Genomic DNA, 16,628 nt, shown 5'->3' with positions numbered 1-16,628 from the left:
GAGTAGGCCTACTGTTATATTGAGATTTCTTTACACTTGTTTTCTGCATTAAGAATTTAAAAAAAAAAACCCAATTTATAAAAAAAAAAAAAACCTGTTCTATTTACAATGTGCAATACTTGGATATTTATTAATAAAAAACATATGCAAGAAAAACAACTGACCGGTCTGCCTTCTCCCATTTCCCTATCTCCTTTGTATCTTTCATCACCATAATTGCTAATTCTTCCTCTCGAGAACGGCCTTCGCCGACTCCACCTATGTGGACTGCCACGGTTCATCGTCGTCAAAGCAGAATGCAACCTCTTTATGAGAATACTGATGGAGGAACACTTCTCATTTAGACAATTCAATATACCTGCAATAACAGATGATTTGTAACAACTCGTTAAGAAAAGACAAAAATATAGCTAATTCAGTACTTAAGCCAATCACGTTATGCATACTTACGTTTGAATTTTAAAAGCGTGCTATTTTTCAACCACCTTGAGAATGGTTGCAGAAGTAACAGGAGAAAAAATCAGTCAAGCCTTACGGGGGAGTGTTTCATATATATATTTATACCAGGTGTACAAGTATGAAATGCGGATTTTTAAAAAAAAAAAAACCACGTTAAATTTGGAAGAATGATAAAAAGTGCTTTATTCAAAGTATGCTCCATTGCTTGTTATACATTTCCCCCATCTTTCCTGAAATTTGTGAATATCACGCCAGTAAAAATCTTCCCCTTTTGCTGCGAACTATTCATCGAGCTATTTTTTCACATCTTTGTACGAACCAAAGCGCTGCTCAGAAAGTGTGTGACCCATGAATGCAAACAAGTGGTAATCGGAAGGAGCCAAGTCTGGTGAGTAAGCCGCATAGGGTAGAACTGCCAGCTGAGCGCTTCCAACGTGCTGCGAACCGTGTTTGCCGTATGTGATAGAACACTGACCATTGAACATTGTCAAGGAGCATTTCACATTGTCATGGGGCATTGCGATTGGAAACAGCTTGTTGACTAAGGCCCAATTGCTCTGCGAGTTGTTTTTGTGTCTGTGTAGTATCATCTTCATCCAACAATGCTTCCAAATCCACATCTTCTTTTTTTTTTTTGGCGGTTTTCCATGTTCCTTGTCTGCAACATCGAAGTCGCCCCTTTTGAAACACCGAAACCATCATTCACACATATCTTATGATGGAGCATGTTCACCATAAGCTTCTCGAAGTAATCAGTATGATCCAGCAGCAGTTTTCTTCAAATGAAAACAAAAAAATTAATGCTGTCCGCGAATGTTCTTTGTTCAGTATAACTTTCGACATATTGAACACAACAATACAACACGATGCACACACTTTTCCAATTTATCACTCGTGCGCATCTGACACTTGTTGATGACACAACAAAATGGTGCAGTGTCAAATCTTTATAGCACAAACTGCATTGGTGCACCATCTGTTTTCTGAAATCCACATTTCATGCTTGTACACCTGGTACACATAAAAGTTGAAGAAATGAACGAGTCTCGTCATAAATAATGTCTACAAATGATATTATTTTCCTGTTTGCATGCAGCACTACTAAATATAAAACTTATACACTGGATTGCATCACAATATAAAAAACAAATTTGAGTGTATCGTTAATTAATCAACAGTTTTCTGTGTCTTGAGTGGACAAAGCTGCAAGTGTAACATATTCATAGACTAGAAATGAATTACCTTTTGGGTTAGATAATACAATTGAACAAGCGATGTTAGTAGACTTGAAATTGTAAAAGAAACCATGGCTATATGCGTTTTGGAACTATATAAAGTTTCTTCATCTGTAGCAGAAATAAAGAAAATATTAAAAATTTTTCTTTATTTCGTAGTTCCGAAACGTGTATAGCCGTGGTTCCTTTTGCAATTTTGGGTCTACTAATGTTGCTCGTTCAATTGTAATATCCATAACCTCCCCAGCAGAGAAGTCTAAATCTAGTCATTTTTCTGTAAAAATGTGCCCTTTGGCATGCTCTCCTGCATCAGTCGGGATGATAGCGTGCCAGTAATCGAGGCCAATCCACGCTGTCAGGTTCTGATCAGTGGCGGATCCAGGGGTGGGGGGATGGGGGCGATCGCCCCCCCAAGAGCCTTCAAGCAAACATAACTCCAGTTACCTCACTTTTATTCTTTATTAATCCTTAATTTTTTTAATTAATTTCCTTTTTTTCTCAAAGTTCCTTTCCCTAAAATTTGTTTCCCAAGTTCCACCTTGAGATTTCTTCTGCTGGTAAGGTCGAAAAAATAAAGAAGTCATAGCCGGAGGAGGGTCAATTGTATTCCCACCAAAATTCTACAGGGATTCCATGCGATTCGGCTGTCACGCTGCCTTTTCGCTGCAACATACCCCCTAGCGCCTAAGGGCTCGGGTAGAGAGGCAAAAAAATGTACACCCTTCAGTTTTCATGGTAACGCGCAATAAAGCACAAGCCATCCAATAAGATGAATCATCGTTTTCTAGCCTTTGTTATCTCTTTTTTTTAAAATTCAGTCCTGAAACCCGCAAGCTTGACGTGGATCAAAAAATGGCCATGTCTTCGAAAAAAACTGTTTTCAGTAAGCAAAAATTTCAAAATTTTAAAATAAATGGATGTTAAGAAAATTAATTCTATTACTTTTTGTAGCACATCTGGGGTTTTCCCAGAGAATGAAGCTGCATTCGCTTACGGATTCACTGATGATGACATTAACGGGGGGTTCCCCCACAGGGTGAGGCTAACAGGGCTCAGGACGATTCTTATCATTTTTTGATTTTCACTCTACAAATTCCCTATAGTGGGGCCTAAAAGTATGAAAAATCTCAGCAAAGCCCCCCCCCCTCCTCGAAAACGTAGCTCAAAAGCCCTGCGCCAGAAGGTGAGCATTTGAACACATATAGCTTCTCTATAATATCTATGAAAATATAGGCCTCGGCCCCATCTAATAATTAAAGCCTTTGTAATTTGAAATAAGTACCTGGATTAAACATTAAAAGTGGATCGCGCGTATAATGCTTTTCCAAAAACCACCATAAAATCGTTTTAAGCGGAAAAACGCTTTAAACGGGAAATATTAAAGCGTTTTTATTATTCAAAGCGTTTTTATTATTCAAAGCATTTTTATTATTCAAAGCGTTTTTCCGCTTGCAACGTCTCTATGGTCTGAGCATTAGTTGAAGATGGAACCACGAAAATGAATCGCACTAAGTGGGAAAAGGTTCTAAGAGCAGTGCCGCAACCAGATGCTTGGTCAGCATCTTGGTGTCCCTTGTAATGTTAAAGGGCAGGTAAAAGGTTGAAATTCACGCCCCCCCCCTCCGGTCCAGCGCCCGGGGCACCAAACCTACCTCCTCTTCCCATGTTTCGGCCTTGAGGAACGTTATAAGTGGAACCCACTATATAAAATTGATTGTGTGGTGTCGGATGTTCTGCGGGAATTAAATTTAACCACCATCTTTTCAGCCAAAAAATCTGAAAATTAATATTGTGCACTTGATAATCATAATTAAATATTAATGAAAATCATTCCAATTTGCATGAAAGTAAGCTTTTGCTATTTAACGTATCTGTGGCGAAAAACTGTTGTTGAATAGGTTTTTGACAACCATATAGTCTGCACAAAATTGAATAAGAAATTTATTATTTTAAATCGCGCAATATTAGAATTTCATTAGGAAGTTTTTTTACTCTTAAATTTTTCTTAATTATGCAGACAAATTAGTACCCACATATTTTATTGAAATATGCGTCAATTATTTCTTGTTATCGAAAACAGTCTATACTTGTTTGACTTTTCAATGCTATATTTTCATATTTAAAAACATTTTCATATTTTATCTTGACGTCCTATTCGAATAAGCAAGATTTACCATTGCCCCCGCCCGCGGGGGCCTCAAATGCAGAGGGGCCTCTGGTTTAAAATTTTAAAAGTAAACGTGTCTCGCCAGGTAGGGGGCTCAGAAAAATTACTTTTTCCGAGGGCCCAGTATACGCTTCTGACGGCTGACTCTAGGCCACTCACTGAACTGGTCCCTCACTCTTTATGTCACTCATTTGATCATTCATTACTCCCGCTCTAAGTCACGCTTTTGCTCATTCACGTGCTTGCAAACTCTCTAGGTCACTCACTGACACGGTCACTTGCTGTCTGGGAAGAGGTGGGTTTATTTGAAGGTTATAAAAATTTCACCGCCCTTCTCCCATTTTGCTAATTTTCTTGGCCACTCAATCCTCAAATTTGCCGACCTTCTGAACTTGCCCGCCCTGGGCTATAGCCCATTTAGTTCTGTAAATAGGACATTGTCTTCAGTAACGGGGCATGAGGATGGTTAAAATCAGTGTTGCAAAAAAAAAATTGAGGGGAAAAACTGAAAAGTTACCAGCAAAAAAAAAAAGGCTGATGGAATTCAATTTTTCTAGAACTAATAAAGATATGGATTATTAGTACAGTAGACTCGCGCTAATCTGGCACATATCACACCAGGGTGTACTGGGTTAACGAAATCGCCGAATTACTGCAGATTGATTGAAAAAGTCCATTTAAATAACAAACTTCTGCTCATAAACATGTGCGCACTATGTTTTCCTCTTCTATGCTCGGAGAAAACCGGCCTAAAAACACCGGATTACTGGAGGGATTATTGAAAGTCTGACTCTATACGTAGTAGGATGGGCAACTTTATTTGAAGGGGTTTCAGACGCAAAATATTTTCATAAATCGGGTACACAAAGCTGGAAATTTGTAATTTTTTAAATTTTATCGTCTCGTTTGAAAATTATGTGATAAATGAGGAAGTTAAAGGTATTATTTGTAAATACAGACATGTCATAAATGGGTGTTTTATTGTGTGTAGTACTTATTTTCATTTTAAGAAAGGATACAAGTTTGGTGTGCTATAAAATTGTTCACAGAAAGAAAAATTAACTGTCTAGAACGTGAGTAACTGAAAGAAGACTGCTTAATGTTCTCTACATCAATCGCCAAGTCCTCGAAGCGTATACGTGAACACGAAAAGTTGCTGGAGTGAGTGTAGCTCGGCTTTGGATGCTTGAGTTTCCAGCAGCGGTTCCGAACCTTTTCAGTGCATACACCAAGCAGATCATGAGTAAATACTAAACAAGGTATTGAGCGAAACAAGAGGGACCACCTTAGGCATCCCATGGATGGAAACAAAGTCCCTTTGGTCGGGTCCAGTGCCGAGTGGGGAGTACTGAGCTGATATGAATTAGTACGAGACAAGCAGAGCCAGTTGAGGGCCCCACATGGATCTGCCGGCAAATAGATAGAATTCTCTATCGAACGAGACAGACCACAGAGGGCTCACCTGGAATCACTGATGTAAACAAAGCTCATTTGGCCGATCCCATCACCAGCATTCAAAATCTGAACAGGGAAAACATCTACCCTGTGCTGTACTGAAACCGAAACTGCCTTATCACGGACCCTACATATGAGAGGACAAAAGCGGCGCCGCATAGGTTCAGCTTTTTATCTGAAGCCATGAAGTCATTTAAAGTTTGAGCGGTCACAAGAATTTTTCGCAAGCTCAGTGCGACCCGTTACGGGTAAGGGGGCTGTCGGTGTGCGCGTAGTAGCCTACCTATTTATTTGATAACTACTTTGTTGTTGTGCGTAAAGTTCATGCTCCCAAGGGTGGAGCTGACAGGGCCGGGGACGATTCTCATCATTTTTTTTGTTTTTTTAAGCTATAAATTAACTATAAAGGGGCCCGTGAAAAGTCTGGTCTGGGGGCCCACTAGAGGCTTTAGCCTAGGGGCCCCGCTCTAGGATGTGGAGGCCATGGTCAGGGCTTTAGATAATATTTTTTTCCTTCAAATGTTCCAGGATCGTCTCTCTTAAACGAGGTTTCTTGTATCCGAGTTAGCTTAGAAATCATTTCCTCTGGTTGACCGAGATCCTTATTTTATTCATATTAATTTGCCTAATTGTTATCATAACGTCACAAAGAGAAACGTTTAATACTTTCACAGGGATCAAAACAATTAAATTTAAACGGAAAGTATCTCTCTACTTTGACTTGAAAAGCTGGAAAAAAGCATTTGAAAAGTGTGTATATATTGTTTGTAATTTGTGTTAATTGCATTTTTAATTGGGTTGCTGTATTTTTGAAACATATGACAACCATATTTTTATGGGCATCTTTTTATCAGCCACCTCGTTGGGCATTTTGCCTGTTGTGGCGTTGTATTTGTATTTGTATTTGTATTTATCGAATACATTCGGATGAATTTTTATTTGTGCACATTGTTTTGTCCGGTTAACTGTGAGCCTTAATTTTTATCAAGCGAAGGAGGAAGAAGTAGTATTCTAGGAACATTTTAAAATACCAATTCTTCATTCATACGCTTTTCATATTCTGCTCTCTTTTCATCTGCAAACTTTTTATTTATTTGTACAATTGCTCATGATACTGTTAATAAAAAAACATTTTTAACTGGTAATGTGCATCAGAATTCCTTACAATGTTTATAAATATAACACACATTATTCAGTCTGCACCTCAAACTTTTTTTTCGTACGGTATTTTTTGCGAGGGTAGCCGGCACAAACGTTCAAATTTATTATCAAAAACAGCTTATTCATTAATTGTAACACCAGTTGCTGCAAGCAAGTTTTTAAATAAGTATGCTGCATATTGAAAAAATATAATTTTTATAAATATAAATTTTAATTTAGATTTAATTTTTAACTGCCTTCAATTTTTAATTAATTTTTATTTTCAATTAAAATGTAATCGTAATTAATTTTAATGTTCAATTAATTTTTTAAATAAAAATTAATTGAAAGTTTTAAATAATTTTAATTCTTAATTAATTTTTTTATTTTAAGTACGTTTGGCACCTGCGGACACTAGGTTGGGTCTCACCGATCGACATCTTCATTGTAAAAAAATCGCCCCCCCTCCCAACACATCACCCTGGATCCGCGCCTGGTTCTGATTGTCATGATCTTTCAATATTATGTGTGCGCATGTAAATTAAACTGATCTTTGAGATCTTGACTGATGGGCTCCTGTGAATTTCCCTTTAAATACTAGTTTTGTGATGTAACATACAATACTTCTCCACTTGCTCCTATGCTTGTTTCTAGTTATGATCTGAATGAAAGCACTTCCCGATTGCTTGGACATTGAAATGGATTGAATGCAGTAAATATCACCTTGGTGGATGTCTCAAAACTCTTGCTGCGATGAACAAACAGATTTCCTCGCCAATAATCACTTCGATGCCTTCAATGTGATCATGACTTGATCGTAACTTCTAATAGTCTTCTGTTCACTGGTTTCTGGAACTAATGTTGGATAGATTCGACAACACCTCCTTTTCCTGAAAATTCTTGTTCTTCCTATGCTGTCCATGAAAAGGTGATGCGGATCAGCATGGACTTCCTAGACGTTTGATGTGATTGTGATGCCACAGAAAGGTGGTTCCAGAGTGGGAACAAACTTTGATATGTTCTAGTCGGATTGATGGCCATTGGGTGAAATCAGTCTAATTTACTGTGACAAACTCGGGATATTTTATTAAAGCTAAACTCTAAAATTACAGCATTGTGTTATTTAGTTTGATTATAGAAAGAAAATTGAAATTGTTGATGTAACTTAAATAAGCTGTAATAAATGTTCAAGTGGAAAATATCGTGTTTCTTTATTGCCATCTGCCAAATGACCGAACTTGGGAAAACAAAATTAAATCGGGCGTGCACAAGTTTCATTGCATGTCTCAGAAAAATTAAAAAGACCAAAAAATTTAAGAGAACATGACAACAATGTGAACACATGTTTCAAATGCTCACATTTTTAAACATTTGAGTATTTTTAAATTTTTCTTAACAGTTCTAGGTTTGAAGAAAAAGTAATTCAATAAGAACTTAACGCTTCACAATTTTTAAACACAGTTTTTTTCTCAACATGAATTTTTCGATGCATGAAATTTTTTAACACTTATAATAAAGCAAATATAGGGCTAAAGAATGGACTATATTAATAAAAAAAGAAGAAAATGCTGCAAAAAGATCAAGTAGAAGCATGAGCATTGAATTTGTGAGCATTTTTCATGAGCTTCTCGTCACTCAATGACCTGTTCATCTGCTCCTTAGATCACTCACATGCTCGAAAACTCTCCAGATCACTCTCGCACTTGCTCTCTACCAGGGTTTAAGATACGGTCACATTTTTTGGAAAATGCTAAAGAAAACCTTAGAATGCAAAAGAAGTAGTAGCCACTTTCGCAAAAAATGCGTGCAGGAGGTACAAAATGGGTAGGCATTCATCCATCAATCATTAACACATTTTAGCATTTTCAGAGCAGCCAACTACTACAGACTGTCTATAATAAACTACGAAGCTATGGGAGACACTCTAAATACTACTAAAATCAGTTAAAAAAAACAAAAATCAGGCCTTTGAGTTTCTTCTGGTGTTTTACTTTTTTTCATTACTATTATTATTTGTTAAAATTGCATCGATCTTTACTATAACAATGAATTTGTATACCCATGTGAGAGAGTTCGAGAGAAGACAAACAACATCTGTTTTGTCTGTGCGCGGAAGGCAGTCTCTAAATCCACAGCTCTACTTGATGCCCAAATGCGGAAAAAAACCTGTTTCCCAGCAAAACCGTCCCACGCGGTGCTTTAAAAAAAGGTTTTTGAGTGGTTCAGCGCTACAGGTCCGGATCCAGACTTTATTTCCATAGTGCATGGTCGAGCTCACGGAACTTGTGTCGGAAAGAATGTTTCATCATAGGTGCTGCGAGAACTCTGATGAGAACAAAACAGCAATAGGGAGGGGGATGTAGGGTTGCTAGATGTCTGTATGGCCCAAAAGAGTGTATGCAGGTTGGGATTGCATTGAATATCCATGAATTATTAAGGGACTCAGCAACCTCGGAAAGTTGCTTCAGGGGTTATGCGGCCTGAACCTTGTAGATTCCAGTGCCAACGAGATATTGTATTTAATGAACTTTCACTTAAAATTAAATTTTTTTATTGCACTACGATTATGTTGTCCTGGGGGGGGGGGTACCCCCTATGGCAAAGCTTAACATTCATCACTACTGACAAGCATTAAGCCAATGTTAGCACGAGTGTATTTTGCTAAAGCTTTTTTTCCAATTTTTGCTTTTTTTGCTACAGGAATTTTTTAAAATCTAGCTTAAACCCTGCTCCCTACCCTACACTTCTGGAAATTCATATGCTTGCAAACTCTCTAGGTCACTATTTTGATCGCTCATGGATTTTGTCCCCAGCTCTTTAGGTCACTTTCTCTGATCCTTCACGTACTTGCAAACTCTTTAGGTCACTCACTGACCTAGTCACGCTTACGGTCATTCACATACTTGCACACCCTCGAGGCCACTCACATTGCTTGCAAACTCTCGAAGTCACGCTTTTTGTTTGCACACTCTCTAGGCCACTCGTTTGGTCACACATCAACATGTTCCTTCGCTCTCTTGGATACTCTTTTCATAGCTCACATGCTTGCAAACGCTGACCTGGCCATGCTCTCGGTCATTCACACATTCTATGTCACTCACATGCTCGCACACTGTTTTGGTCACACATTAACCTGTTTCATCACTTTCTAGGTGATACTTGTGCTCACTCAGCATGTTTACAAACTCCCTAAGTCACTAATTTGGTCGCTCTAGGCAGAGGCGGATTTTATGGTTTTACCGCTTGTGGGCGTCGCAAATTTCGAATGTCATACGAATTAAGAAACTCAAAAAAAGGAATGAATAACAACTTACTTTTGAAAGTGCAATTCAAAAAACCAAATGATGTCATTAAACGCGGGTTGCATCCGGAATTTCGAGCGACTTCAACCACGAAAATACTGAACAAGTGCAACACGGGCGAACTATAGTTCAATATACAGCAATTGGAACGTGATGTCTGGGAGCGAATTTGCGAATGACTGAAACCGAAAGTAAACATACAAGAGTTGCCAGATCCTTAGAAAAATTTCCAGCCAAAACAATCCCCAAAAAGTAGCCAAAAAGTAACCCCAAATATTTGAAATATATGGTCAGCTATGTACTGAAACAATTCGAAGTCCATGATGGCTTTTGTTGCCACCTATTTAGTAATTTGAGAACTTCATTAATGAATCACAAACGGAAAAAAAAAATAGGACTGGTGCTGCTATCTATTATTGAAAATAAAAACGGAAAATTACCGAATAGTACTACTTCTAAACCATTCATTTCATTTCGTGCACCGCCCAGGCTCTATCGACCATTGTCAATTTTAGCCATTGCCCGGATGAGGGGGCTGGGTGATGTTGGGTGCTTTATTATGCATATAAAATACATGAACATTGAATATAAAAACACATTATTAAAAAAAAAAAAAGTATATACAGAGTTAAATATTTCTATTATACGATATACAATTTATTCCGATGAGCTCTTCTGATGTCCTTTCCAGCTTTATTGAGCCCGAGCCCCCTGTTCCTCTCTGCGGCCAAGCGCCAGGTCCTGAACCATGTTTTCCCTCATTGGCTTGTTGGCTCGGGTGAGCCCTCCGCCGTGTCCAGGCCAGGTCCTGGACCACGCGTCTTCCCTCGTTGGCTTGTTGGCCAGTGTGAGCCCTTCTACTTCTAAACCATAGATGGCAGCAAATTCTGGTTATTGATTTTTTTTTCCTTCACTACTGGTCAAAGCCGTCCGAATTTTTATGTCAACAAACATGGCGAGATACAGATAGATTAACGTCCTCTATGCCTGCTTAGGGCTCTAGGACAGCTTTAGTTCACAACGTCAGAGTGCAATCTTGTACAAAAACATTTGCGAAGATGAACAGGAACAACAGAACTGTGGGGAACAAAGTACAATAAAGAAACAGTCTTAGCAAAAAAAAAACCAAAAAAACTGGTAGATGATGCAAAGGAAAAAAAACCAAAAAAATCTCAGCTCCAAGAAAAATGAAAGCAGCCAATGTCAAAAACGATTACATTTTCCCATGAAAATTTCAAATTCCTTGATCAAAGTGCTCGGAGTCACTTCAATGAGTGTGTGCCAGTCAGATATCTGATTATTACCAAGGCCTACATTCTGCAGAAAGCATTCCCTAAAAATTGACCATTTAGGACACGTAAATATGAAATGATTGTTAGATTCACAATTGTTGCCACAGATACAGTTAGGTGAACTTATTTGATGAATTCTGTGAAGGTAACCATTGGTAGGTGCTCTGTTGGTCATGAGACGACAAAAGAGTGATTCAAACTTGCGGCTAGTAAAATAGGGCGAAAATTTTTTAACAGCATCGAAGAAACGATCTGCAACTGGATAAAGGGGTTGATTACAAAAATATTGATGAATTGATGATTGCCAATTTTTGTGTGAAAGATTAATCACATCCTCGAAGTAAGCATATGTAGGGAAAACTGGATTTTCGGAATCAACTGCTGTACGTGCTAGATGATCTGCAAGCTCATTGTAGAAGACACCCTTGTGGCCTGGACACCAAACTAATGAGATTCTTGTCGCCAGCAATGATGCTAAATATAAGGCATAAAAAGTTGCTAAAACCACGGAATGAGATTTTGGGTTGATGTTGGCGATTGCTTGAATAGCTGATTTGCTATCGGATAAAATTATGTAGTTTTCATTACTGACAATGAATTTTAGTGCTGCGATCATTATTGCAACACATTCTCCAGTGAAGACAGATGAGCAATCATGGAGCGCTGCTTGAAATGAATTACGAGATTTTGCACAGAAAATTCCAATAGAGGTATGAGCTCCTTTTGAGGCATCTGTAGCTATAATAGTAGAACAAGACCAGAATTTTTGTTCATGTTCATAAAATAGTTGCTTTGTGAGGAGATCATTTGATGATGTTTGAAATGGTAGAGAACTGGTTGTGAAATCAATATTGGTGATAAGCCAAGGAGGATTCGCAAAAAACAGAGGTTGAAGAGGAATAAGTAAATTGTTGTCCTTGATGAATTGAATAATAGAAAGATCCAAAATTTTAGTATGTAAGCCTTGACGGTCAAAACTGAAATTAGAACAGATATGTTTGAACACAGAGCTGTAATGGGAAGCTCTTGCTTTGATAATATGATTAGTAACATTTTTTAACAAAAACAGTGAAAATGGAGGTTTTCCACAGATGCTGAGTAACAGAGGAATCGGTGTTGAGATTGGAAGACCAGTAGCTATGCGAAGAGATTGGTGATAGATAGCAGAACACTTTTGAATATTTTTCTTGGAGCTATTATGCCACAAGAATGAACTGTAATTCATGAAGCTTGAAGTAATGTTAGAACAGATAGCCAAAAGTTTATGCCCTTTAGCTCCACGAAGCCTGCCTGCAATCAACTTCATGATATTACAAATGTTAATGGCTTTTTTGGAAATGTGATTGATCTGGGGGCTCCAACTCAGCTTTTGATCCCAAATAACTCCAAGAATCTTGATATTTTCCTCGTAATTTATCTGAGCACCGTTGATTTGGATATTTGGGAGAAAAGGAATATTTTTTTTCGTAAAAATGCTGTAACTGCATTTCTCAGTAGACAGAACAAATCCCCACTGATCCATCCAGTTTGAAACAAGGTTTAAGGCAGAATTCAATTCGTCTGTAACAACATTCAAGTCTGATTTACTGATCCAAAGAAAAATGTCATCAGCATAAATGAAGGGATGAATGGAGTTGGGAAGGTGAGAAAGAATGTCAGCAATATAAATATTAAATAGTCATGGAGAAGTAACACATCCTTGAGGCAATCCCCTTTTTAAGTCAATCCAATCTGACTGATGGTTTCTCCAACTAATGATGCATCTTCTGTCCATCAAAAAATTCTCCATCCATTTAACGAAAGTACCATGAAACCCAAAAGATTTGAGCTTGTATAAAAGTGCAGAATAGATGACAGAGTCATAGGCGCCTTTAATATCAAGGAAACCATGACGCCAAATTCTTTGAGCCTGAAAGTATTAGAAATAAAGCATTTTAAGTCATTAATAAGGTTTTGAGATCCAGAACGTGGTTTAAAGGCACAAATGTTCGCTGAGAAGAGTTTGTATTTTAATGAGATCCAGTTGAGTCTGTACAGAATTATTCGTTCCAAAATCTTCAGTTTTACGTTTGTTAATGTCAGTGGACGATAAGACTTAGGAAAACTTGGGTTTTTATTAGGTTTGAGTAAAAAAATTACTTTTCCATACTTCCAATCCACTGGAATAGTTCCAGAGAGCCAAATTTGTTGTATTCAGCACACAAGAGATGAATTTGATAGTCAGGAATTAAAGAGTATGATTTAGCGATGATACCATCAGGACCTGGCGATGTGTTTGGAGTACGACGAATTGCAGATTTGAGCTCTCCAATGGTAATCGGAACATTCATCAAACTAGAGAAGTCTTGATGGGGGCCCCTGAAACAGTCAAAGACCTTGTGAGTGTAATTATTTATAAGAGCTGACTGGAGAAGATTTAGCTGATCCATAGGGTCCACCACTTCTAAATTGTTGACCTGGAACACAAGATGACGATCCACTTGGAGTTTAGACTGGATGAGTTTGAGTTTTCTAAGAATTGTAAAAATCTTAGGATAAGTGGCATGAATAAAAATATTTTCTGACATAAATTCCCTTTTTCGGAGGTTGAGCTCCTTGAATTTTGCATTATTTTTCTTAAAGATGATCCAACACGGAGGACAAGGGCATCTCAGATATTGTCTGAATGACCTTTTCTTGCAGATGAGCAATGATCTTAAGGATGAATCAAAATACTCATTATACTGGTGAGGATGTGATTGTACCTTTTTTGTAGCTGATATGCAGGATTTTTCTACATGATCAGAAAAAGAGCAAGTATTGTGAAATGATGTCAACTTTTCCTTGAAGAAATCCCAGTTTGTGATGGCTATTTTGCGAGAAAATTTATTTACCCGAAGATTGATGTCGAGACAAATAGGCAGATGATCACTGTCGTAAAGGGAGTCACTGCTGTACCAGTTAATTTTACCCATTAAGTTTGAAGAACAAAAACATAAATCTATTGTGTTAGACGAATTGCTTGAAAAGTGAGTAGCACACTTGGGTTGGATCAGACAAACTGGGTTTTGTGGAAGCCACAAAAAAAGATTTCTGCCAGCTGTGTCTGTCCGAGGACTATTCCAAGAAGAATGGGACGAATTAAAATCACCAACAATGATGAATGAAGATGAGATTTTAGAAAGAATGGTATTCATGACTGTAGGGATTTCGGAAGTGTCAGCCAAATAGGTGTTTGCTATATGAATGTACTTGTTATGGAAATGAATCTTGATAATTATTACTTCAACGCCTTGAAGACAGAATTTATGAATAACGTGTGAAGGGTATGTAGAGCGAACAGCAGTGAGAACACCACCTCTGCCTGAGCTGTTGTCTCGGTCACATCTGTATGTTATAAAGTTTGGTAAGTGGAAACGGTCATTACATGTAAGGAATGTCTCCCGGAGACAAAGCACATCATAATCTTTTTGAAAACGAAGAAGGTGTAATCTCTTGTTATTGATGCTGCGTAAGTTCCATTGAAGCACCTTCAATGATGTAAACATACAGAAAATTGAATAATCTTGACTAAAGTAGAAAGAACAAAATTTTGAAAACCATGAATAGCTTATTCAATGAAGTAAAATTGAAAATGAACATATCTGCAAATCTAGCAGTTGAACACAAAAACAGTACTGACTTGTACTGAAATAAGAGAGGGGAAAAAGAAAAAGAAAAAAAAAAGTTATCATTGATTATGATGGTTTGAACAGTTTCGCTTTGGTGTGACTGTAGAGGACTCTAGCAATGGCTGCTGCGCAGGAGTATCCTTTGAAGGAGGAACTTGTAATTTATTTTTCTTATGAGGCAGTTCACTGGTGAATGCGGATGTGATCAGCTCGCTGTTAAGTGCAGATGACAATAGTGGTACAGCTTCCTTGATGACTTGAGATATCAGATCTGGAACAATTGCCTGAATAGCTTCAGTGATCAGTGCATGCATGGAGATTTTCACATCTTCAATTATTTTTTCATGCATTGATTCGATTTCTTTACGGACCAAATTTTGAATATCGATTTTTAAGTCTGTGATAGTTGATGGCACACAATTTATACTTGCTCTGTCGGCAAAAGTTGGCGATTTATCTTGGAAGAATTTGCGAGCTTGATGAATTGGAATCCGCTTGATTGTTTTGTACTTGATTATTTCTGCCTCTTTAATAAATGTTGGGCACTTCTTGTCCATGGGATCATGACCTTGAGCGCAGTTTATACATTTAGGAGCATTTGAACATGATTCTGTATCATGATGATCACCACAGGTCCTACAGATAGTGTTCGTAACTGGACAAAATTTAGTACGATGGGTAAATTTGAAGCAACGAGTGCATTGGCTTGGTTTTTCTATAAACTCTTGAGGATGGAAGATTTGGAACCATAATTTGAGATCAGCAGGAATGGAACTGCCCAAGATGGTAATTAACAAAGTATTTGTGGGTATTTTATTTTTCACAAAACGTCTAATGCACAATGGAACCAAACCATTGTCCATCAGCTCTAAAGCCACATCACTCAGCTTTTCGGAACATGGAATATCTCTCAGAAGCAGTTTTGAAGATAATGTATCAGTAAGTAGAGTCGCTCTAACCCGAATATTTCCAATAGAGGACAGCGATAGGGCCTCCAATACAACTTCAGGTGATGCCGAAGTGAGAAGTAGGTCACCATTTCTTGCGAATCGGATTTCATCGATGAGTTTTGCATTCAGGAATTTTTGTTCAAGGCACATACGTAATTCCTTGGGCTTTGATTTTGGGATGGTTGTATCTCCAACAATCTTGACGGTGAACTGTAAGTTTGATCCAGATAGATTTTGAATAATGTCCTTGGGGCCGATGACCGAAACCCAGAGATTATTTTCCGCCGATGTAGAAGGTAAGTCATTCAATGTCTCCATGGGAGAAAACATATTAGAGGATAGAGAATTCAATGATTGATGGTATTCATTGGGAGAGAACAATGCAGTATTAGAAGTATCTACACCTACGTCACTGAAGAAACACCCCAGATACTAACTAGTTGACCAAAAAGAGCAAAATAAATATTATATATACGTTTGAACACTAAAAAAACGACAAAAGCGAAGAATTAAGCGAAACAGATAAAAAAAAACCCTGAAAATTAAGCAAACAGGAAGAAAAAGCCGACCTCAAACGCGTGATGAATAAGCCGCCATTTTTTCTCCAATCCATGGCGACCTACTTTTGAATTCGTAGCCGAGCATCCAGCCTCCGCGACGGCAGTGACATCAAATGCAAGGAAATCACGTGACTCGATGAAAACAAAGTTCGTGCCTGCAATTTGCCCACAATAATGTACAGTTCGGTCTCTAAACGTGTATTGGGCTTTAAAGATTAAAAAAGGGATAGAGAACTCATCTAAGATGAAAAAAGATTAAATTATTGCTTTCATTAATGCTGGAATAATTTCTTTCATCAATTCTTGAATTTTCTTTCATTAATTCTGGAACAATTTTTTCATTAATTCTGGAACAATTTTTTCATCAATTCTGGAACAATTCTTTCATCAATTCTGGAACAATTTTTTCATCAATTCT

At 37.8% G+C, this 16,628-nt stretch overlaps 1 protein-coding gene across 2 annotated transcripts in view; it reads right to left on the bottom strand.

Annotated features, from left to right (window-relative positions):
* The window catches only part of LOC149085721 (ATP-dependent DNA/RNA helicase DHX36-like), a 105,291-nt gene extending 95,335 nt beyond the window's left edge, over positions 1 to 9,956 (bottom strand). The window contains exons 1-2 of one of the 2 annotated variants that reach the window (XM_089232110.1): positions 9,771 to 9,956; positions 165 to 358 (exon numbers count right to left, since the gene is read on the bottom strand). In XM_089232110.1, coding sequence (XP_089088236.1) covers positions 165 to 358; positions 9,771 to 9,807 — 231 coding nt within the window. In that variant the 5' untranslated portion in view covers positions 9,808 to 9,956. The remainder of the gene's footprint in view (positions 1 to 164; positions 359 to 9,770) is intronic. The other variant, XM_089232111.1, reaches the window with a different exon arrangement.
* Between the last annotated feature and the right edge of the window lie 6,672 nt (positions 9,957 to 16,628).

This window comes from Pholcus phalangioides, unplaced genomic scaffold, assembly GCF_987345545.1.
Source record: "Pholcus phalangioides strain wild (caught in Gottingen) unplaced genomic scaffold, Ppha-v1.0 ptg000005l_1, whole genome shotgun sequence".
Classification (NCBI taxonomy): Eukaryota; Metazoa; Arthropoda; class Arachnida; order Araneae; family Pholcidae; genus Pholcus; species Pholcus phalangioides.
The sequence above is the reverse complement of the archived record's forward strand: the minus strand, read 5'-3'. Positions and strand labels throughout refer to the sequence as shown.